Below are 23,169 nucleotides of genomic sequence, written 5' to 3' on the forward strand. Positions count from 1 at the left end.
CTAGGGAGCCACTGGAACCGATTGCATCTCCCTCTGTCTTTAGGCTGAATGGTGTGTTGAGCTCAAGGGACTGTTTCCTTAAAGAACACCTCACCTGAGATTCTTGGACAGCACAGCACCACTGCTGCTTCTGATATCTCCTCTTCAGCTCTGCACTGTTGAGATGAAACTAGACTGTTGCAGTAAATATTCTATATGATTAGATGTGATCTGCCAAAATATGTGTACTTGGTTGGGTATGGCTCTAGTTACACCTTAGAATTTGGAGCAGAGTAATTCATTAGGTCCCTTATTTGCTTGTCTTTGGATGCTCTAAATGCTCTGGACTTCTTCTCTTCATCTGGTTTTGACTGGGTTTTTTGTTCATGCTTTCTAAAGCAGGAGTTCTTAGTGCAAACTGCCATGCATGTTTGTGTGCATGCGTGCGTATGTGTGTGTGTGTGTGTGTGTGTGTGTGTGTGTGTGATGGACCCTTTACACTAAGTAAAGCCTGTGGTCTCCTTAGAATGTTTTAAAATAATTGAACAATTAGATGTTATGCAAATAGAGATGCATTTTTTTATACAAGAACCTGAATCCCTTGACTCAGGTTGAGAAGCTCTGTTCTAAATGGGTGTTCTATTTTACTTGGCTTGACTTTTCAAACCATAGTTAACTCAGTTGTCTACATGCTTTGAAAATCTTTACCTAGCACTCAGCCTTTGTACCAACCCAAGGCTATTGATTTGGGTAATTTTGTGACTTGACTGTACGACTCTTTCTCTCTCTCTCTCTCTCTCACACTTTCTCTCTCTTCCTTACTTTCTCTTCCTTCTTTCCTTCCTTCATCTCTCTCTTGATCTCTTTTTGCAACATCATTGATCTTAAAACCTAAATAAATGGCATTTGATGTGACAAAATGTTATTCTCTGTGAGTGATGTCTTGGATGTCATATTTTTGAAATATTGAAATATTCTTAAAGTTGCAGGCTGAATAAGTGTATTCTAGAATTAGACAACTCAGGTTCCATAACAGTCTTTTGAAAAAAAAAATTAGAGGATATAGTTAAATACTATGTGTGCTGTGTTTCATTAGGTATAGAATCTACTAATGTTTCATAAAGTAAAGCTCATAGAGAACAAATGAAATGAGAATCAGTAGGTGTATATAAATTTCCATATTGATTTATTGATGTTCCTCATATGTAAGAAACTGTACAACTTACACTGCGTTAAACTGTAAAATGGATAAAAATGTGTACCAAAAAAACATTCTTAGAAAAAGAATATATGCAAATAGTACAAACCTGGCTGGGAGGGAGTAAAAAGCAAAAAAAAAAAAATTCTTCAATTCAGTGTGCAAACATTTTATAAAAATAGAAACACTAACTCTACAGGTAGCATTTCCTGATAAATTATTTAAATAGCATATCTACACAATATGAGATATCTATTCCAATGGCAATGAGAAAAATAATTTATAAAAATAAAGCAATGGTATACAGGATGACAGAAAAACATAACAACGTTAGAAATTGTATTTAACATTTTGATGCCATTTTCTTACAGGGAATACATTTTTCTGCAAAGTTTCTTTTTTTATACTATGTACAACATTGAATGCTTTTAGTACTACAGTAGATTTAAAAGTTTGTTAGACATTAAAACTCTTTCCACTTGATCCGAAGGTTCTTATCTCAGTCACACAACAAATGAGGTAATATTTGTACATAAGTTTCACCTTTGTCATTTTTTTTTCTCTTTTGGAAAAATGAAAGGTAACAGGTATAAATGGTTTTCCCTCTCCCTGGCAACAGACACAAGAGATCGGGATAGACAGTATGTAAAGGCCTCTTGGCATTCTTAGTCATCTGAAAGTCAAGCCACTAATCTACAGCCAACCAAACTGCCCAAAGACAAAAACAAAAACAAAAACAAGACCAGAAAATCCAATCACTCACACTCACTAACTGAAAGAACACCCCACTCACTGCTTCTCCTTGAGCCACATTCTTAGGGGACATTTACTCTTTTGTAGTTGATAAATCTCAACTATCTGATCCAAGCACTTTCAAAACTAAACCTAAATTCAAGGTAGAACAGAGTTAATAAATAATCTGTATTTACAATCTTACAGTCATGAAGACTCGTAACAATGATTCTATGGATAGTCTCTAACGCTTGTTCCTTGTTTCTTGAATAGTCCTTCAGTCATAGGTTATCCAGGAGAGGTAAAAAATAAATATGTTACATTTTAAAGGGTTTTTTTTTTTAAATCTACAATCCAAGAAAGAGAGTTAAAGAAGTCCATGACATTAATAAAAAAAAAAGATAAAAAGGAATGTCTATTTAGGTTGCTAATAATTTTTGTGCCTTTCTAACCATAAAATATAAGCACAGTTGCCTGTTCCTTGAAGGACAACACATGTGCTCACTGAGATGGTAGGTCTTCCTACTTTTTTGCTACATCTGCAAAAGCTACATCTGGAATAAAACAGATCATCATTATTTCACCAAGCAATGACAGAGCATTGCCTTCCACCAGTTAATTGTGACTGCCAATTTGGGACTTTAAAGGTGATGGCGATGGGGAGGGCTGGGAATCCATTGTGCCAATTCTTCCCTCCCTTCCCTTCCACGTAAATGTCTATTGGTAAGGGTTAACCAGCTAATACTATTGGACAGTATCCTGAAGTCCAGTAATAGTTTTTTCATTCACTTTTTAAAAAAAATTCATTACCGAACTGTAACAGTTCCTCCATGCTTTCTCCAGACATGTTACGTGGATCTACCAGCCTTCCTCCCCACCCGTAGAAACATTCTCCCATCCTACCTCATCCATTTTTAAATGAAGGTAAGTTAGGGGAGTTTTTTTTTTTTTTGCTAATCCCACAGTTTTTCTGTCCCTCACATGCATGAAAATGCTTTTGATGCAATTCACAGCTCATCCAGAGATGTCCTCATTACAAAATGCTGTTTCATGGGGCTGCCAATAGCAGGGGCAGCATAATTACCCTGTAATCAACATTACAGCAAACATCTTTCTGACTGAAGCAAGCAGATGCTTTTTCTTGTTCAACTGTCGACTAAAAGTAATCCTTTATAGCCTTGAAAGATGTCTTCTTGTTCCATAGAGGCTGAGTACTGAGTCTGGTTTTAAGTTGCATTTTCTTAAGGCAAGTCATATTTTAGAATCCACATTTAGTTAAGCAGAAGACTAGAGGGAGGAAAAGGATGATCCCAGGATCTCTTAAAGTCCATTGTTTGAGAAGGTGCAACACAGCATTTTGAAAGTTCAGTCTATTGAACAACAGTTTGGTGATTAGGAATCTGTAGGAAGAAACAATGAATACCATTAAGCTCATATAATCATTACAATTTCACCATCAGTCAATTAGCAATCTAGCAGGTAGCATGACTTTATTTTTATGATAAAAATTATAAGCAGAATTCAAGATTTTTCAAGTATTTCCATTTAAATTCATTAGTTGCCAATGATGCTAGTGACAATAGAATCAAATAGGATCATAGAAACAGAGCTGGAAAGGACCTTAGAGGCTATTTACTCCAACTCCCTAATTGTTCAGATGAAGCAATCTGAGTCCCAGAGAGGCTGAGTGACTTGCTCAACATCACACAAGTATTGATTGATAAGAGTGGAATTTGAACCCAGGGCCTCGAAACAGTGCTGTTTCACAAATTTTAGTAACTGGAATTTAGCAACTAGAGCTATGCTGCATTCTATGTAATCTTTGGCAGCTGAGCTCAAAAAATATTGTTTCCAAATTCTGTTCCAAAGCCTTACTACCCTTTAGAGATCATTTGTGAGCTAAGTCAATCAACCTCTTACACTTTGACTTCCCTCACTGGCTTGACCAGTTGGTTTGCAAGAATGGAAAGAATTTCAAGGACAATTCTGGACACTCAGTAGGTGCTTAGCAGATATTGATGGAGCAAAAGAAAAGATACAAAAGTCTCTGGTGACTCTGAAGATTAGTTTAACCAACACAAATGCACATGCATGCTTCCTCTTTTCATATAAGGGAAGATGCCATGAAAGATGAGGTTTAGATTATTTTAAATTGGTAGAAAACCTTGTTAATTATACCCTCATCATTGAGAATCTGGGATAATTTGGAAAGTGACTGGACTGAAACCAATACTGAACCATGCAGTATTCATTGTTATTTTAAAGGGAAATTTCAGGGGGCACTTCATTTAATATTAGTTTGTTTATTTGGAAGTTAAACACTTATTTCTCTCAAATAATAAACACAGGCACTAGGCTTTTGATGCCATTGGTATAGGGAACTCCTGGGTGAACATCATAGTCTTAGAGAATCACCCAGGACAGTGAGAGGTTAAGCAGTGAAGCCCCACAGCCAGTCTGTATGAGAGATAGGACTTGAACTCAGCCTGTATTTCTTTGTTTCCAGGTCAGTTTTCTATTCACCAAGCTAAGAAGCCTCTTATTTTCTTTAAAAATAGTCTGTAATTCTGGTTTTTTATTGATTCACATTGTCCTTCCTCCACCTAGGCTCAGTCAGTGAGATTTGACTATACTTGAGTTGATTCTGTTAGCCTTACCTCTGCATTCGTATTTAAGATCAGAGAAGAACACCATTTCTTGAGAGAAGACAAATAATCCTAGTCTTCCACCAGCATAGGTCTTGTCATAGAGGGGTCCTGAGTCAGCCATGATTTTCTTTCCTTCATACATCACCACTCTTTTTTAAAAAAAAAAAAGCAATCATAAGTTACCCAAGTCATTTCAAGTGGAAAACTAAATCTGGGTAGTCCCACCCTTCTTTCTTCACCAAACTACTTTGGAATAGTATTGATTCATGACAAATTTATCAGTATAGTTACCTGATGAAACCAGTTTTGGGTCTGTGGCTAAGACGCCACCTGTAGGCAGTGAAGTCTTTCCAGCCAATATGACGAGGGTCATGCCACAGGGTTCGAACCTGAAGGAAAAAAAAATAATGAAAAGTTTAGTTTAATGCACTAAAAAAGGACACTTCATAAGAAACAAATTCCTAAAGTTACTGAGTAGCTCTAAATAGCAGTGTTTTGAAGAGGAGACTTTTCACACTCTTCCCAGTTTGATGTGCATTCTTGCCAGCCTATCTAAAATGGAGCTATTAACTCAAACAGAACAGAGATGCTATGTCCTTGAGGAAGAGAAAGAATGGAAATCCTCCTATTCTCTGAGGTCCAAAACTTCTTTTTGTCCTTGAAGGGGAACTTCCTAGACACAGTATGCTTCCTGCACAAACTACATCATACTCAAAGCTAGGTACAAAGTCAGTGTGATTAGCAGTTATTGAAGTTTCTGGGGATTTTGACTTCTAAAGCTTCCATGTTAATAGAGTCATTCAAAGAATAGTATCCCTATTGCTAATGATTTTCCCCTTGTGTCCTTATGCCACTGCTTAGCATTGCTGTGGCTTACCTGACCAGGGGTGTTTCCTGTGTGCCACAGAGCATTCCTCAGGTGCTCCCCTGGCCCTGTGGTTGAGTTGACCACTTTGACAGAGAGACCTGCATAGCCCTGAGCTATGGTGGGAGTGCTGTCCCAGTAGGACTGGGTGAGCTGTTTCCACATCACGACATAGAAGCGGCTGCTGGATTGGTAGCCAAACACAAAGCCAGCATAGTCATCATCTCTTTCGGTGTTGATGAAGAAGGTGCCACTGAAGTCCACGGCATTAAATTCATCAAAGCCTGAAAGAAGAGATATTGCAAGTTGATGGTCAGTCCTCAAGCTGAGTCCTATTAGAAGTCTCAGATGTTTCTAGGACTCCCTTAAGATCTAAAGGAATCTTATCCAACTAACAGTTTTACATGGTTTTACATTTTATTTCTTCATCAGGCCCTCATTATGAGGAAATTATACTCACCGATAGCAAGGCCAGGATCACAGTTCACAGTCTGGACCAGCTCTTTACCCTGGTGACGCACAACCCAGTTGGGATCATTCTGAGATGTCCCCTTGGGGTCCAGAGGGATCATCTGGAATCGTCGGAAATCGGTTTCACTAATATCATAGTTCTCTGGGCAGATATCGTCAATGTCTGGCACGCTGTCATGGTCAAAGTCATCTTTGCAGGCATCACCTCGTCCATCACCTGAGGTTAAAAAGAAAAAAAAAAACACAGGGATAATTCAGAAGCATCAGCATGACTACTTTCAGAAATCAAAACCCTATTCCTTTATAGATTCATTTCCTGGGACAAATAGGGAGGAGTCAAAAAGTTCAATACTGCACCCAAATTGTCATTAGAAGTGAGAATCTCTTAGTTCTCATTCTGATAAACTTATTTCCCAGGATTATATCACACTACTTAAAATACAATGTGAAGACTTCTAAAAAGGATGAAATATTTCCAGGGCAGATAAAATGGATCCCCTTTTATAATCTTGGTGCCAGGGAATATTATAAATGCCCACCTTACAGGATAATAATACTTTTCCTATTTGGATATTGTTATGTACTTCAGTTGTGTTTTTGTTTGCCTTGAAAATGGATACTCACGTCAGGAAAGTATCCCTGTGAAATCGTAGATTAGGTCACTCACCATCAGAATCTTTCTGGTCAGGATTGGGCACCAGTCTGCAATTGTCTCTGTCATCGGGGATACCATCATTGTCATCATCATGGTCACAAGCATCCCCTTTGCCATCTTTGTCGTGATCAGCTTGATTAGCATTGGGAACATAGGGGCAGTTGTCCAGATTGTTCTGGTGGCCATCTTCATCAATATCCTGGTTGTTGTCACATGTATCACCAATACGATCAGAGTCAGAGTCCAACTGGAAAAGGAAAGGAGAAAGGAAAAAATGGAAGAATCAATAACCATTCAGTCTTTCGACAGATGTTTATGAAATATCTTATATTGGCAAAATACTATGCTAGATGTTAAGGGGATGTAAAAGTGAATAAGAAATGTTTCCTGCCTTCAGAGAACCTACAATCTGTGGTCAATGGTCTATTTAACACAAAGGTGAGAATTTCATTGTTTGAACTGCTGTTACTTAAGAGACCCCTCCAAAAGAGAATAAAATGTTTAGTCTTTTTCTATCTATAACTGAGAAAATTCACTTATGCTAAAGATTTTCACCTTTAAAATAATTTGTCTTGATTTGAAATCTTACTAACATGAAGATTTGAGACTCCAGGGATGTTTGAAGTTTCAAAAGAAAAAAAAAGATTTCAGACCAAGGTGAAATACAAGAATAATATCCAATTACTTAAACTTTAGGGATTCTTAACACATATGAAACTTTTATTTCCATTTCCAAAAACTAGATGAAGCCCTGAGACTAAATCTTATTTCTGTCCTTTGAGCTTGGTCTTGATGTATTTACTGATATGTGATAGACAACAAATTGGTATGACAGCCTCCATTCTATGTTCTTAAAGCACAGAAAATACACGTAAATGCAATTCTTGTGTAATAGGCTCTAATTAGAACTCCAGAGCAATATAGAGTGACCCAAAGGAATTAGGTTCTGTGGGCTTTTGTACTGAGAATGACAAAAGGAGAACAGGACCTTTGACAAATGTAATTATTAAGAGCGAGCAGACCCCAGGTGTCTATGAATATTCCAATCTTGAATAAGTTTAAAAAAAAAAGCACAGGAGTTGGTAGGGTTCCTTTGTGATCAGTGTCCCCAGTATTTTCTGGACCAGTTTTCCAAAGTAGATGCTGGATGAGGGCTAATTGCTTGCTTTTTTCCTTTTTATTTACAGTCATTTGATCATCTGATCTTATCTCTGTTAGGAATGACACATTTACTGGTGTGAAAGATATGTATACCATATTCTCAATTCCATATGTCTTCAACTTGTAAGTTTGTTTGGGATATTTATACATGTCTGCCATGTCTCATGTTTTGGAGATTTTCTAAGATGGATTTGGCTACTTAAGAGATTCTTAGTTCTTCTTAAGATAATATTTAGTAAGTTTTAGTAACCTTAGTAAAGTTTTGTCGCTTTCTTGGGAAAGAAGAATCTCAACTTATGAGCCTTGAAGAAGTTTTGAATTTCATGCAAAGCCCCAAATTTAAAAGTACATAAAACTCAATATCTTTGAATTGTCAGAGGTCCTTGTATTGTAAGAGTTCCTTAGGATCATTCAAACAATCTACTTATATACCTGAAGCTATTAAGCTATTTTTTCCTTCTTCTTTAGAGGACTGTACAAAGCTTTATCTGCTGTAGAGCTAAACTATTAGGTATTTGGTAGGTAGGGTAAGACCTTAATCTAGCAAAGATTAAACCTTCCTATTTTTGTTGAAGCTGTTTTCTCCATTGCCAATAAGAGAAAAATAACAATCCTTTGAAATGTACATTGCATTTTTTCTCCCTTTTACATTCATCTTTGAAGAGTCAGTGTATGATTATAATAACAACAACAACAAAATGAAATGCTCTAAAATTTTGGACCTGCTCTGGTTAAGACCTGTTCCCAGAATGCCTTGGGTTGGGTAAAGCAGGACTTATTTTAATGTCAAATTCATGGTAAAGTAAACAACTGATTTCTCCAAGACTGATTACTGTTTTCACTTTATCTGTCTTCCCAAGGCCAAATTCTAGACCCAATTCAGGGCATAACTTTTCCTCAGTGGTCTTATTTCTATTTATATTTAATGGTACATTGTTCTAAGCCACCAAAGTCACAAATCTCCTGCTTCATCAAAAAGGAAATACCTCTATGTTTTTGTATCCAAAGATGAACAGAAAATCAAATATACCAGTTTTGTTAGGTCCCAGGAAGAAACTTAAGTAAAAGATCTGCATGAGCTCAGATCTTTAGTACTATGTTTATCAAAGGTTTGCAATTGCTTATGAGACCTTAATGAATTATGATAATGGGGATGTAGAAACTATCATGTGTGCTTTCATAGCATTGTTCTAGGTTTAGAAAATGGCCATTGGAAGATACATTTTTAAAGACACCTACCTGATCTGGATTATGTTCTAGTGGGCAGTTGTCACACTGGTCACCAATGCCATCCATATCAGTATCCCTTTGGTCAACGTTATATACATATTGGCAGTTGTCTCTCTCATTAAGAATACCTTCAGAAAGGAGTAAGGTAAGGTAAGATTACCTTAAACAGATAAGATTTTGATACCCTGGCCTAAGGCCTCCAATTCAAACTGAATATTACTAGCCAAGACTGAAGATGATAATCAAAGATTCAATTGCTCAGTACATTGCAGGTCTTACTAAGCAGGAGCCTTACCATCTCCATCAATGTCTGCAGCACAGGCATCTCCTTCTCCATTGTTATCAGTGTCTGCTTGATCTGGATTGTGATTATAGGGACAGTTGTCACAGCGGTCACCAACATCATCTCTATCATAGTCATACTGGGCTGGGTTATAATGGAATGGGCAGTTGTCCTGAACAGGAGAAAGAATTCAAAAATGTTAGGTGGTTAACAATGAAAACCACTTCAACTCACTTCAAAGTACAACTGTATACAATTTGCATCATGGTTACTTAATGGGTACTCAAGATAATAAGCATTATAATCCCTTGCTATTTATACTAGGCACTATGCTAGGGGCTGGCTAAGTACCTAGAATAAAAAAAAAATCACAGCACAAAATAATAAAAGCCATGAAATTGTGTATGGAAATGAATTCCTTTTTATGTCATAGATCATTGTGATTGAAGAAAAGACTCTTGTAGCATTATCATCTCATCTCTGATACAACCACCCCCTATCCCCAATGTAAGCCTACTATATAACTTACGAATGGCATTAATAGAGACCATATAGGAGAAGGCTTATAGAAATGTGAAAATAACTTTTAATCAACGCTAACCTAGAGGATGAAGCATCTGGAGATTCTCAGGAGAAAAAGATTTGCAGACAATTTAATTTTAAAAGCTCATCTGACTTTCAAACTCTTTGAGTCTCCTCCCCTAAATATTTTTCAGCTATGAAATATACTACTAACAGTGCAATTTCTGATAACCTTGTGATTGTCTGGAATTTTAAGGAGCTCCAGGCTACCAGGCAGCTGCTAAATGGGAAAGATGAAAGAAGAAATGAGAAACATGTTTAGTCCTTTACCCTGTCGTCTTCAATTTTATCATTGTCATCATCACTATCACAGGCATCACCAATTCCATCTTTATCATAGTCTTCCTGGCCAGAGTTGGGAAGGTTAGGGCAATTGTCCTAAAGGAAGAGAAAGAACATTCTTGTTACGACCCAAATTTCCATTCTCTTTATTCCCCTTCCTTAAACATTGTTGCTTAAGTACCCCAAAAGGCTAAAGAGAACACACCAGGGATGCTGTAAATCACACAACTTGTACAGGCAGGCAGGCAGGCTTGTTCTTGGAGATGCAGGGAAGGTATTTGTACTGTTGCCACAGGCTCAATAGTTTTTGCATGTTGTAAGTATGAGTCAACCTCTCCAGTTGGTATTTTCTCGTACCACTTCTGACAACAATTAATTATGATATGTAACCCTCAAAAGGATGGCTTCCAATTAGTGTTGTCAGTACTTTAAATGATTTTTAATCTCCCTCATTAGATGGATTAGATTAGATCTTATACAATTCTTATTTTCAAAGTTGGAGCCCCCCACAGCTCCTTATCACACTTAAAAAAAACAGAAAGCTACTGCATCATATTCTTTGCAAAATGGAATGATGGAAGGCCCGACTTACTTTTTTGCAGTGATAAGTTGCATTGGCAACACAGACAAGGTCCTCGTTGGGCCAGCCATCCAAGTCGGTGTCTTCCCCACAGATGATGCCATTGCCGGCATAGCCTGGCTTGCACTCACAGCGGAACATGGGGTCGCTGTAATGTCCTAAGTAATTGCATTTGGCATTCTTATTGCAGTCATGAGTTCCATCAGTGCAAGGATTGCGTGGCTTGCACACCTGAAAACACAAACCATCACATAGTTAAAACCACTTTAAGAGAGCTTCTCAGAAACCCTCAAAAGCAGATAAGATGAATTAAGATTCTTCCTATATCCTAAAATTAGGGAGATGCTTTATATGAAGTAATTCTGACTGCCTTCTCACTCTCATTCCTACCCCCAAGAGAACCCAAAATTACTTTCTAAAAATGAATGAACATTTGTATTTCTTGAAGCTTTCATCTCCTAGTTGAGCTAAGACTTTATCAATCTAAATTCTTTTTTATGAATGAATTCTGCCATTTATATTAGCAACATTTTCAGATACTATGAAGTCTTTCCTTTGGCTCTTCAATACTCTTGCCTATCAGATCCCTAGCAGGATTTATCACTGCCCGTCCAGATTATGTTTCCATAGCTAATGTGACCAAAGTGCAAAGTATCTATCTTTTTTTTTGTTTGTTTTTCCTTTGAGAGGGCTTAATATTATAAGACTTCTCCCTTTACTTGCTTCAGCAAGGAACACAAGAGAGAGGCAGCAGAGTATCTTGGGAAGATCTCTGGATTTGGAATTGGAGGTCCTGCCATGTACTACCTTTGTCTCTGAACTTTGGCAAATCACTTGACCTTGGGCCCAGAGAGGCCCAGTGAGGAGACTGGATTAAATGACCTCTGCGGCCCTTTGTAGTTCTAAATCTAGGATCCTATGAACTCCTCTCCCTATGGCAGACATATATACCCTTGTACCTGTTTGTTAGCAGTGGCATGCTCAACACCCTGTCCAAAAGGCTGAGATCCTGTGAAGCGTGGTGGACAAGGCAGGCAGTTATAGCCAGGGTCAGTGTTCTCACACCTGTGTACTCCATTGTGGTTGAAGCAGGCATCAGGGACCTCTTGGCACTGTGGGAAGAGGAACAAACAACAAAGCGTTTTCCTAGTGTTAAGATGTCTACATCTTTAACAGGGAATCACGAACAAGGGCATTGCTTGTTTGAAGGCTAGAATCTGGACACGCTTGCTGCTGAGAACCACTAATTACTTACCTCATCAACATCTTTGCACTGGATTCCATTTCCAGTGTATCCAGGAGGACAGGCACCACACGTCCAAGAGCCATCAGGGTAACTGGTACACTTGGCACCGGCAAAGCAAGGATTTGACAGGCATCCATCTGGGCCAAGATGAAAAAAGCCAGGTAAGATTTAGAGCAAAGTTACTGTAGCTGCTGAGAAAGCACGCTGACAAAAAATTAGAGAGGAAAACATTTTTGCTTCTCTGTGCAGCGATGATGTTCAGAGATTATGTTGTCCAATTGCATTTCAGAACATGAAGACCCCTGTGAATAGGAGGGTTTTAACTACCTCATTTGCTGACTGTGAGTGTGTAATTAAATGGAAACCCACTCAGTGCAACTGTCTTGTGGCTTGCAATAAAAGGGTAATCGATGATTTACTTACCAATGGGACAGTCCTGCTTGTTACAGATTTGGCTTCCAGTAGCATCACCCATGCAATCCTTGCCTCCGAATTGGGGTTTGGGGTTATTGCAGAGCCGGCTACGCTTCTGCAGGCCTCCTCCACAGGTGACAGAGCAGATATCCCATGGTGACCAAGGTCCCCAGCCTCCATTGACTGCAGGAAAAGAAGCCAAGGTTAATCTGTGCAGAATTCCTTTGAAATCTTGGAATCCTCTCTTAGGATAGAAATTGTTGCTACTCTTAAACACGTGGTGGTTATGTTTGATATGGAAATAAATTTCAAATAATTTTCTGGCTGTTGAAGTTAAAAGAAAGAGACTAAATATGTAGGGTTTGTTTCTATTTTTTTAAGGATGTATCTTTTGACCAGTCATCCACTGAATGGTCAACAAGACATGCCAGAATCCAATTGGGTCACAGCTTTTGGCCCAGGTCTCTGTTTTTCATTAATGACTGCACTTACTTGGGCAGGGATCTTTCTGGCAGGCCTTGGTTTCTCTTGCTTCTCCTTCACATGGCTTTCCATTCATCTGGGGGCTAGGAGAGTTGCACAGTCTAATCCTGGTGATCTCACCACTGCCACAGGTCACAGAGCAAGATGACCATGGAGACCAGTGGCTCCAGCCTCCATCCTGTTTGACTAAAGTAAATTGTTGCTTGTTACTGACAATATCAGTTTGGTGCACTTGTGGAAAGACAAAGACTCAGATCCCTTTTCAGGTATCACCAGCAACCTCCCTGGAATACAACAGCAGCTCTATGTTTGATATTGAAGTCAATCTTAGCTACTGATGATAATGATGATGATGATGATGATGATGATAAATAGCATTTATATAGTGTTTTAAGATTTTCAGAGCTTTCTTTACATGTTGTTTCATATGATCCTCATAATGACCCTATGACGTAGGTGCTCTATTATGCCCACTTTACAAATGAGGAATTGAGATGGAGAGGGATGAGGTGACTTGCCCAGGTTGCGTAGCTTAGTAAGTCTACAAAGCAGGACTAGAATTTAGGTCTTCCCGATTCCAAGTTCAACATTCCATCCTCCGTGCCCCCTGGCCTCATGGACAAATGCTATTTTAGATAATGTTATCCCAGAAGACTAGGAGGACACATGTAGCAGTCCTTTGGGGGATATCATCACATCATTCATATGGTGCATGGTAAACACTACTTGGTTGTAGAAATCAATTCACCACACTCCTAAACCAAGAAGATACTTACATCTCTTGTCGCACTCTTGAATGTGGCAAGTACGAGTCTGTACAGAGGAGCCTTCGCATCGGTTGTTGAGGCTATCACAAGAACGGCCTCTCTGCTGAATCCCATTGCCACAGGTCACCGAACAGGACGTCCACTCAGACCATGGAGACCAGCCATCATCGGCAGAATCGCTGGCTGTAAGAGGGATGGAAGGCCATTGAGAACATGCATATAAAACAAAACAAAGCCATTCCTGTTTCAACCTTGCTGCCTAGGCTCTTCCTCCATCCCTAAAGAGAGCAGCTGAATTTTGTTTCCTTGGTTAACAGCTATGGGAGTACATTAGACCACCAGGTATAACACACTGGCATCCTTTAGTGGTTCTCCTTTGCTAGATTTCCCAAGCATTCCCTCAGTCTCTACTCTCAGATTCACTGCCACCACCTTTCTCCCCTTAGCTTTTTAACTGGGTTTAATTTCAACAGTTGAAGATGTTTGGATGAAAATTTCTAGTCCCTTGGGTCCCAAGAATCACGGAGGACAGCTAGTCTGAGTCACTTCTTGTATTTAGAGGAGTCTCAGGCCATGTGTCCCATAGATCATCTTGAAAGTAACTTGGCTGCTCTTGCCTCTGATTCCAACTAGGTCATGAGGTTAATCAATATGTTGATCCTTCCCCCCCTGGCTTTGTGAGCTCTCCCTGCACAGGCTTTCATAAGAGGAAAATGTTTGTTTTCCATCTGTACAGGCACCATGACTACAATCAACTCTAGCTGTCCTAAGCCTTAGACATAGAGGACTTGTTTTCATTTTTCTGCCTTATCAGTTGGAAGTTACTTCTGGCAATCCTTAATTCAGGTTTGGAGCTTAGTCACGAGTTCACTCTGCTCTCTTTAAACCAAGATCTAATATAAGCAGTGGGGAAAAAGAAAAGAAAAGAAAAGAAAAACCATCCCAATATACAAATAATCACTTTCATGCAAGTATTGCTAAAAAAGAATCCTAAGATGGGGGCTGATCATTCAGAGTTGGGGCCAGTAACTTTTTTGAGTGTAAAGAATGTTTTCCTATTTATTTTCCTCATTTTGGGCAAAATGAAAAAAGTGATAAATCATTTGAATGATTTGTATTGATCCCATTCAATGTTGACTTTGAAAAGTGATTCATTTGTACTAGCAACAAAACCCAAATTTCAGGGTCAAGAGTTTCAACTTTTTTTTTTTGAGTGACATGAATCCCTAGTTGCTATTTATTCAGACATTTCCCACCTATGCTGTTTTTAGAATTTCCCAGCTGTAATGGGTAATATATTTGTCAGAAACTAGGGGGCATAGTAGATGCTGGACCTAGAGTCAGGAAGACCTGAGTTTGAATCATGTTGCAGGCACTTCATGACTTTATGACTGTAGGCAAGTCACTTAAACTCACTGACCCTGTTTGCTCATAAAATGGAGATAATAATAGCACTCACTTCACAGGTTGTAAGGCTCAAATAAGACAATATATGCAAAGCACTTTGTGCACCTTAATGTGCCATGTGAAAGTTGGTATATATACAAAGTGCTAGCTAAAAGCATTATACAAAATTAGTTATAATTATTATTATTCAAATACAAGTAGTTTCAATTCCAGTACCATCACCATAAACCCATCACTTCCTTTAGTGGGTACATTCCCTCACCCAGTGGCACTGAGGGCAAACTAACTCAGAAAAGACTCTGATTACAGTTGATAATGCTCTCTTACTCATCCCCACTTTCCTAAGTTTAAACAACTGGAAACAATAGCCTGCCTGATCACTGCTGTCTGGGCAGTGGCTCCAATTTCTGACTTAGCTGTGATTAAGGTTTTTTTTGTTTTTGTTTTTTGCATCATAGTGAAAGCAAGTTGTTAGCTAATTAGCTATGGCATCCTGAAATGGAGCCCTGGATAGAGAAACATGGTGCATGTGTATGATTGAGAAGGAGACTGTACTGCTACATTCTGTTGTCTAGTATGTATGTGGGGCTGGCCTAGTCACTGCAGAATATTATGCCATTTAAAGTACTCACGCCAGCAACGTGGGCAGCACTCTCCATCAGGAATTGTGGCATTGGAACAGGGCATGAGGGGGCAGGATACTTTTTTGCACATGGTTACTGAGTTCTGCAGAGAGAGAAAGGAAGAAAAGGATTACTAAGCATATTTCAACCAGAAATTCACATGCTATGATAGTTACAGTTCTGAGCTGAATTTGGTTAGAACTGTAAACTCTTAACTGGACTGGATCCCATAGAGAAATTGGCTCTTTGCTAGATTTGCAGCTGCCACAATAGGAAAGGCAGTCCCAGTGAGTTGTCACTCAGCTCTCTAGAGTTTTCTCTTAATTGCTCGTCAGCCAACAGTGGAAGTGTTATGGCATGCAGAAGTTGTCCAAGGGGAACCACCAAACACCATGAGTCATATTCTACTGTTATGTTGCAAACAAAGTTTAGTGAAAGCTTTTTAAGAAAATAAAGGATCTATAAGTAACTTTTTTTTTTGGTCATCTGTAGATCTCACTCAGAATTGATTAGACAGGAATAGAAAGGGAATTGAGTGGATTTGAGTTCCAAATCCAGGGATCTACAGAATTGTACTTAAGAAAGAACTTTGATCCCTGAGCCAGAAAACTCCAAACATTCACCCATCACATGCCTGAAAGTGGCCTAAAGTGAAACACACACTCTGGGAAGTGTATTTCAGCTAGTCAGGTAAACAGCTCTACCCTGATAGAATGCCAACTGGAGTGATTTGAGTAACAATCAGTGCTCTATTAAAAGAACCACAGTGTCATACCTGAATACAAATCAGGACTTTAAAAAAAAAGGAGAGGAATGTTCTAACAGGGTTCCATTTACTTGACATTCAACACTTAGCCTTTGATTTCTAAATGAAAGTGGCCAAATTATCCAGCTGTCTCAGTAGATTTGTACTCTCAAATACTCAGCCTAAGGTATAATTAAGAGAGGTTTTTCAAAGTGTCTAAAGAAAATGTGTATGGAGGCCATAATTAAATTTTAAGCCACTTTGGGGATCGGGATTTCAGCTTGACAAATATACCACTAGTTATTTGGAAGTTGCTAAAGTCTCTTTACCTGGCAATGGCACTCGGTGCAACTATCAATAGTCCACATATCATTATTATTATATTGAAATCCATTGTAGTTGCATCCAGGGTAGGACCAAGCCTTCTTCACCACATTTGACAGTAGCTCATTTTCTTCAGTCTAAGAGGGATTGAAAAACAAACAAATATTATTAGTATCTAGCTATACTTTTAACAATTTAGAACCATCCATTAGGGGGCTTATGGAAATGCCTCCTTCAGAATATCTGCTGTCACTTACCACCTTGCGGACGCTGTCTTGCAACGTGGTCACTATGGTCCGAAGTCCCTTAAGCTCCAGGAACATGTTGGCCAGTTCATCACAGGAGAAACCACAGATTGCCTGCAGGTCCTTGGTCTTGTGGCCAATGTAGTTAGTGCGAATGGCAGGGCTGGAACCATTTACTGGGTTGTCAAGTGTGATAATTTGATTGGTGGCTACCAAGAAACAAAGGAAAGGCAAGAGATTACAGGGCATCCCAGTATGGTCATGCATGCCAGTCCTTAGAGTTCCACTTTATCAAGATCCCATTTTGCGAGGGTAAATGTTGCCTATGGGTCATTTTTACATCTTTCCAAGATGTAAAAGAGGAATGTGGTGTAAGCAGCTTATGCACAGCTCCCATTCCAAACATGTCTCACCTGTTCTAAGTGATTTTTGTTGTTGCCACTTTTATTTTTAACTTTTTTGCCCTCTTCCCTTCTTGTCTCCCATGGAAAAAAAAAAGTAGCAAACTTACAAGTTGAACAGCCTTTGTTCCTTAGGATGTCCTCTGGTGTGGTTCCGAAGACAAACCTCACATTTTGCAGCACCCCCTGGTGGCAGAGGCAGAACAATAATTACTCAGTACAAGCAAGAAATGTTCACTCATTATCACCCCCAAAGTTCAAATTCACAAAGAAGTGTTGCAAATTAAATAATCTTATGGACAAAATAATTATTTTCAATATTAACATGTTGGATAAACTGTCAACATAAATTCCAGCATCTCAACAGTGCCCTCTGCCAATATTTCAACTGCTGCTAGGTCTTTAGGATTTTTCAAAGAATTCAGCCCAGTTAGGCACTCAGGAATTAAAATCTGATGGTGAATACTGGGAATGCTATGAAGCAAGACAGGAAATGGTGCAGGCCAATGTGATAAAGGGTTAAGCAGTGGAGGAAGAAGCCACATAAAACCACTTCTCCTAACTCAACACTATACCTGAGCTAAGGAGAGTTGCTTTATTAAAGGGGAAAGGGCTAAATTATTTCTGCTGTTACAAATGTTTCACTTAACAATGCACGTCGGACCTATTTGTAAAAGGCCTCTTATTATCTCAGTGGGGAGAAACATAAAGAGATTGAGGAGACTGAGCAGACATGATAAATAACTGTATAACAATACTGTTTTTAAAAATCATTCCCTAGCTGGCAATTTGAAGTCATAATGTCTCATTTACCAACTGTAATCTACAAGTGGTCTCAACAATTCCCTTGGCAGTATCAGACAACTGGAAAATTCTCTTTGGATTAGGAAAAGAAATCTCACCTGAAAGTTATCATTTACATCTCCCTTAGCCACACGGAGTCTGGCACTGCCAGCCAGGTCCCTAGTGAAGATGCTTTCAATGGGGGCATCCAGTTCAGCATTCTCCATCTTTTCACAGTCAACATACAACTGGGCCCGGTCCTCCTGAACAAACAGGATAATGCTCTTCCATTGGCCTGTGGCCAAGAGAGCTTCTTCCACTGATACCACTTGCTGCTTCCCCTGCACAGACATGCTTAGGTCCAGAGTGCCTGCTTTGCCATTGGAAACTAGACTGAAGATATGGCCGGACTGATCCTTATACTCCACAGTCATCAGGGTGCCCCGGGTCTTTTTCATCTGTCTCAGGGAGGCCAGGAAGATAAAGCCCTTTTCTGCTCGGATTGCATCTACCAGGTCTTGGAACTTGTCATCTGGCATGGCGGGGATCCTATTGGCATCCTCAATTCGGTAAGCAGGGCTGGAGGGATCTGGACCTTTCACCAGACGGCGCCCAGAGCCCTTGTTGGCAGCACCAGGGAGATCAAAGAGGTCGAACACACTGTTGTCACTCCCAGATTCTATGGGACAGGAGCAAAATATGCAGTGAGCGGTGAGTAGGGTGTGCTAGACTTCAGAGTGCCAGGCTCTCAGTTGTCCTGCTGAACGAGTAGGCTTAGAAAAGGCACAGGATGAAATCCTGGCAGAAGAGTACACAAGCATCTCAGAATATCAGGGCTTCCACTTGAGAAAAAACACTCAACACTCAACTTTGAGAGGGGTTGATAGACCTTTGCAGTGTAGCTATGTTTAATATGGATATTCAATATTCAGAGTTCTCATTCTTGCCTGCCAACAACTGCATTTTTTCTTTTCAATCATTTTTTCCAGGCAGACCTAAGGTATCTAGGAACCCTACAAAAGCATTACCTAAAATGGTCCAGAATTCGACCCCTCCCACTTTTACCCTCTTTCCTCCCCCTGCCAGCTGTGGCAAAAGCTCACCTGAGATCCTGTTGGTGCCACACACTTCCAGCAGCAGTAAGAGGACAAGCCCCCAGGCCAGCCCCATGATGGAGCTGTTTGTGTTTAGTACTCAAAGCCTGTAGCAGAGAGAGGGACAGTCAGTGTCTGTCCGACAGCTAAGCTCTGAAGACCTCCCAGAGGGAAGCGACATAAGAGGAGGGGAAATAGCTAAGGTCCCTGGTGTGGGGGCTGTGGTTGTGAGATATATAGATTTCCCCTGTGCACCCAAAACTTGCTTGAGGGAGAAACTCTAGGTGGTCCAGTCTAGAAGAAAAGTTATGGAGTGGGACTGAAGTGCTCCGAGGGTTGTAAGGGAAACCCTTAAGGGCTGGGAACTTTTTCTGGAAAAAAAAACTTAGGGACAATGGATCCCTGAGATAGCGAAACACAGAGAGAGCGAGACATCACTTTGAGAGGGAAGCTGTAGCCTTTTCTTGGAAGACTGTCAAACGACTGAAGAGACCCCACTTTTGAGTATGTTTTGGAGGTCAATGAAATATTGAGGCTTCCTTGTGGAGCTGAGGTTCTGAGTCCCAATGTCTCCTGAGGTTACTCTTGAGTTTCTCAGAGGTGTGTGGGGTGCACTCCCAGGGACCCGTGGAAGAAAGACGATGGGAGAGGGGGGAATGAATTGAATGATCTGGGGGGCAGTTTCTGATGAATGGGATGAGTTCTTAAGGTTTTGGGTTGTTTTTTTTGTTTGTTTGTTTGTTTGTTTTCTTTTCCCCAAAGTGGTGGGTGGGAGCCTACTGGTGAAATGATAGTTTGGCGAGAAATCCTCAAAAAGAACAGAGCTGGGTGCCCGGGGTCCCAATAGCGGTGGAAAGCGGCTATAAATCTTACCTGTGTGGATTAAGGAACCGGGACTCTAGCGATCCTCAGCTACAGGGATGGGGCCAGGGCAGCGCACAGTCCTTTGGTTATCTTCCAAGCGCAGCTGGTGCGCCTAAGTCCCGGGAAGCAAGAGCAGGTACAGGCTGGAGGAGATCCTGGAGCAGTCCAAAGGAAGAGCCGGGAGGCAGAGGGGTGCTGAGTCTGGCAAGGAGACCCGCTGCGGAGATGAGGGTGTCGGGACAGGGAGAGCTTCTCAGGGTCCCCTTCAGCTAGTTAGCTTCCCCTGGTCTGGTGCAGTGGCTGAAGAAGCGGCTGAGTCGTGCTCCTTTAAAGGGTCGCGCACATTCCTGGGGACTCCCGCTAGCCAATCGGAGGCGGCCGGGAAGGAAGCGGGCGGGGGAGAGTCTGACTGGGTTGGCCCCCACTCCTCCCCGTCCCCCCCCCCGGCGGCCCATCCCCCCCTCCTTCTTCCCTCTCTTCTCCTCCAGGGGCTCCCGCGCTAGGGCGGGCAGGCTCACAACTTTCCAACTAGAAAGTGAAGCCCATGGTGTCTGGGGAGGAGGGAACAACACTTCTCTGGAGAGTACATAACTCGTCTACTCTGCGTTCTCTGTTCCCCTTGGCTCACAGTTAATTACATACGGAATCTCCAATTAAAATGTATTCAGGTCAACAAATATGTAGTAAGCGCCTACAGTATACAAGACATGCATTCCAACTTTTCTCATATGCGCAGGGGATCCAGGACTGGATCTCCCTTGTTTGACACCCTGACAGAGTCTCACTAGGTGCCGCTGGCTTTGTAACAGAACGGTGAATCTAAAAGGGATTGGAGTTAAGGGATCATAGATTTAGAACTGGAAGGAACCTTGGAAATCATCGATTCCAAGTCCTTCGAGCCCTTTGCCCCTCAAATAAAGAAACTCAGATACAGAAGAGGGAGGTCGCTTGTCCAGTGTCACAGAGCTAGTAAGTGGCTGAGTCAAAATCTGAACCCAGGCCTTTCGACTTCAAAACCAGCACACTTTACCCCGCACCACGCTGCTGGGGGTGGGGGTGGGGGTATGGGGGGAGGGAGCTCGAGGCGGGGAGGAGAGGGTAACAAGGACACTTTGAGACTATCCTAGACGGTGGCTTGGGCCATTTGGGAAAGAACGGATAACGGGACTATCTGGGACACTCGTTCTTAGCATTCAAGTCGGGATCTCCCTGCATCGTGATTCGACCTGGCTGCTCCCCTCTCCTCGCAGCACCTACACCTCTCATTTGTAGTTAATGGTGTTTAGTGGCGCGCCACGCTGAGGATCTTCCCCTGGGGTGGAAGCTGAGCCTTGACTCCCTTCCATTTTCCCTGCTGGTCCAGGGAGCCGTTCCCCTCCACTCTCTCCTAAAGCTGGACTGCCGCGGACTTGACTTTGAGTGCCCCCACCCCCCAAAAAACTTGAGACAGCATTTCTATCAGTTTCCACTTGGGGGCGGTAAGTGCACTCTTATTCAGGATCCTCAGGAGGACTTTTCTCTTTCTAGCCAGGAATCCTGAACCAAACTTTCACTTCTCCCCCCCCCCCCATCCTACCTCCCCCCCGCCTCTGGAAACCAAAATTAAGTTGAATCTTGGAAAAACAATTTCTTTTGCCTACTCGTGCTTTTAAAACGTGACTCCTGCGTGGGTAATTTGCAGAGCCACCTGGCTTCGGGAGTTTAGCCCAGATACTCTAGTGATAGATTGCTCTTTTCTGCCTGCTCTATTTCCTTTTACCTCCTTAAAAGTTCCTTTCATTCTTGGGCTCCCGTAAACGGAGGTGTGTTGTGACATTTTTGTGGGACCACAAACGGGCGTTAGCATTGTTGTTGCCTCATGTCTCTATCGGATGGAGACTGGTCTCCAAGAAATTGTCCCAAGCCAGCATGACTCCAGTGGTTTGGAATCCCATTCATCTCTTTTGGCTGGGACGTCAGCAACAGCAGCAACGGGGGCAGGAGTCACTCCTTTGCTGCCTCTCCCTTCTCCGGGCTGTCATTGGGCCCCTGAGCGCATACGTTAACTGTGCTGGCTCAAACACACACAGACACAGGTAAACCAGCCTTCACCAAATAAGGATCTGAAAAACAGGGCAGTACAAATCCCCGATCCTCCATCTCTGCCGCCTCCTCACTGACACCAGGTCAAATTAGTAACTGCTGAAAGTATCCATTTTTCACATTAATCACAGGGCAGATTTCACTTTCCTGAGTGGGAGGGTTCTGAGGCAAGTTGGACTGATCTCTCTCCAGTTACACAATTTGGAGATCAAACACCAATCTGAGAGACAGCAACCATGTGCCTCGGCAACACGTTTGTGTAGTTGTCTGAGTCGTTAACTGAACTTGCTGACCGGATGGGTTTCAGATATTCGAAAGCTAAAATACGAGATTATGCACCGGTTAGGATTCCCTTAATAAGGATTCACCTGAACAGGCTTAAGGCTTTTGTAGTCATCTGCAAGGCACGGGTCTACACTGATGTGAAACTTCATTCCTTCCACATCAGCCTTTGGAAATTAACCACCCAAACTGCTTAGGCGACTTTAGGTGACTGGTCCCTAATATCTTATGACTTCTGATTTTGAGGAAAGATGCTTTTTATATTGTAGGGATGTTTAGCTGGTGACTTACCCCTACCCATAGGATCTTCCAATGGTAATTCTATGGCATTGGAGGAGGGCTTCACTAATATCACATGCTGTCAACCAAAGCTTTGTCACCCTTGTCCTAAGAAAACGGTTTGGGAATGGGGAGTAGCAATCCCCAAATAGTCCACATTAAAGCAATTCTCAGGAGATTATATATGTGTGTGTATGTATATGTATCTATCTATATACATATGTAGATATATCTCCTAGATAATATTTTATATATATGTATATAATATATTCTGGAGAATATATAATACATATGTGTATCCTGGAGGATATATATACATATGTGTGTGTGTGTGTATTTTTTTATCCTGTAGACTATACATACACACATACATATCATATATTAGTACATTAATATAGTATAATTTCTGTCACTCCCTAAGTGAATTCCAGTTATATTCTTGATATTGAACTTCCAACTCTGAC

General features: G+C 41.0%; 1 protein-coding gene across 1 annotated transcript; it reads right to left on the bottom strand.

The window, feature by feature from the left end:
- Positions 1–1,142: 1,142 nt before the first annotated feature.
- Positions 1,143–20,349, bottom strand: THBS1 (thrombospondin 1). The gene is made up of 22 exons (XM_027869868.1): positions 20,072–20,349; positions 19,208–19,305; positions 18,224–18,783; positions 17,432–17,507; positions 16,933–17,129; positions 16,681–16,812; positions 15,616–15,709; positions 13,586–13,759; positions 12,819–12,995; positions 12,336–12,509; positions 11,922–12,049; positions 11,626–11,778; positions 10,679–10,897; positions 10,075–10,182; positions 9,235–9,394; positions 8,949–9,067; positions 6,561–6,795; positions 5,883–6,110; positions 5,435–5,706; positions 4,849–4,946; positions 4,567–4,706; positions 1,143–3,309 (listed from the first exon to the last, which is right to left on the bottom strand). Exons 2-22 carry the CDS (start codon positions 19,272–19,274, stop codon positions 3,302–3,304), a joined length of 3,519 nt encoding a protein of 1,172 aa, XP_027725669.1. The 5' UTR covers positions 19,275–19,305; positions 20,072–20,349; the 3' UTR covers positions 1,143–3,301.
- Between the last annotated feature and the right edge of the window lie 2,820 nt (positions 20,350–23,169).

This window comes from Vombatus ursinus, unplaced genomic scaffold (genome assembly GCF_900497805.2).
Source record: "Vombatus ursinus unplaced genomic scaffold, bare-nosed wombat genome assembly UNPS02014794.1, whole genome shotgun sequence".
Lineage (NCBI taxonomy): Eukaryota > Metazoa > Chordata > Mammalia > Diprotodontia > Vombatidae > Vombatus > Vombatus ursinus.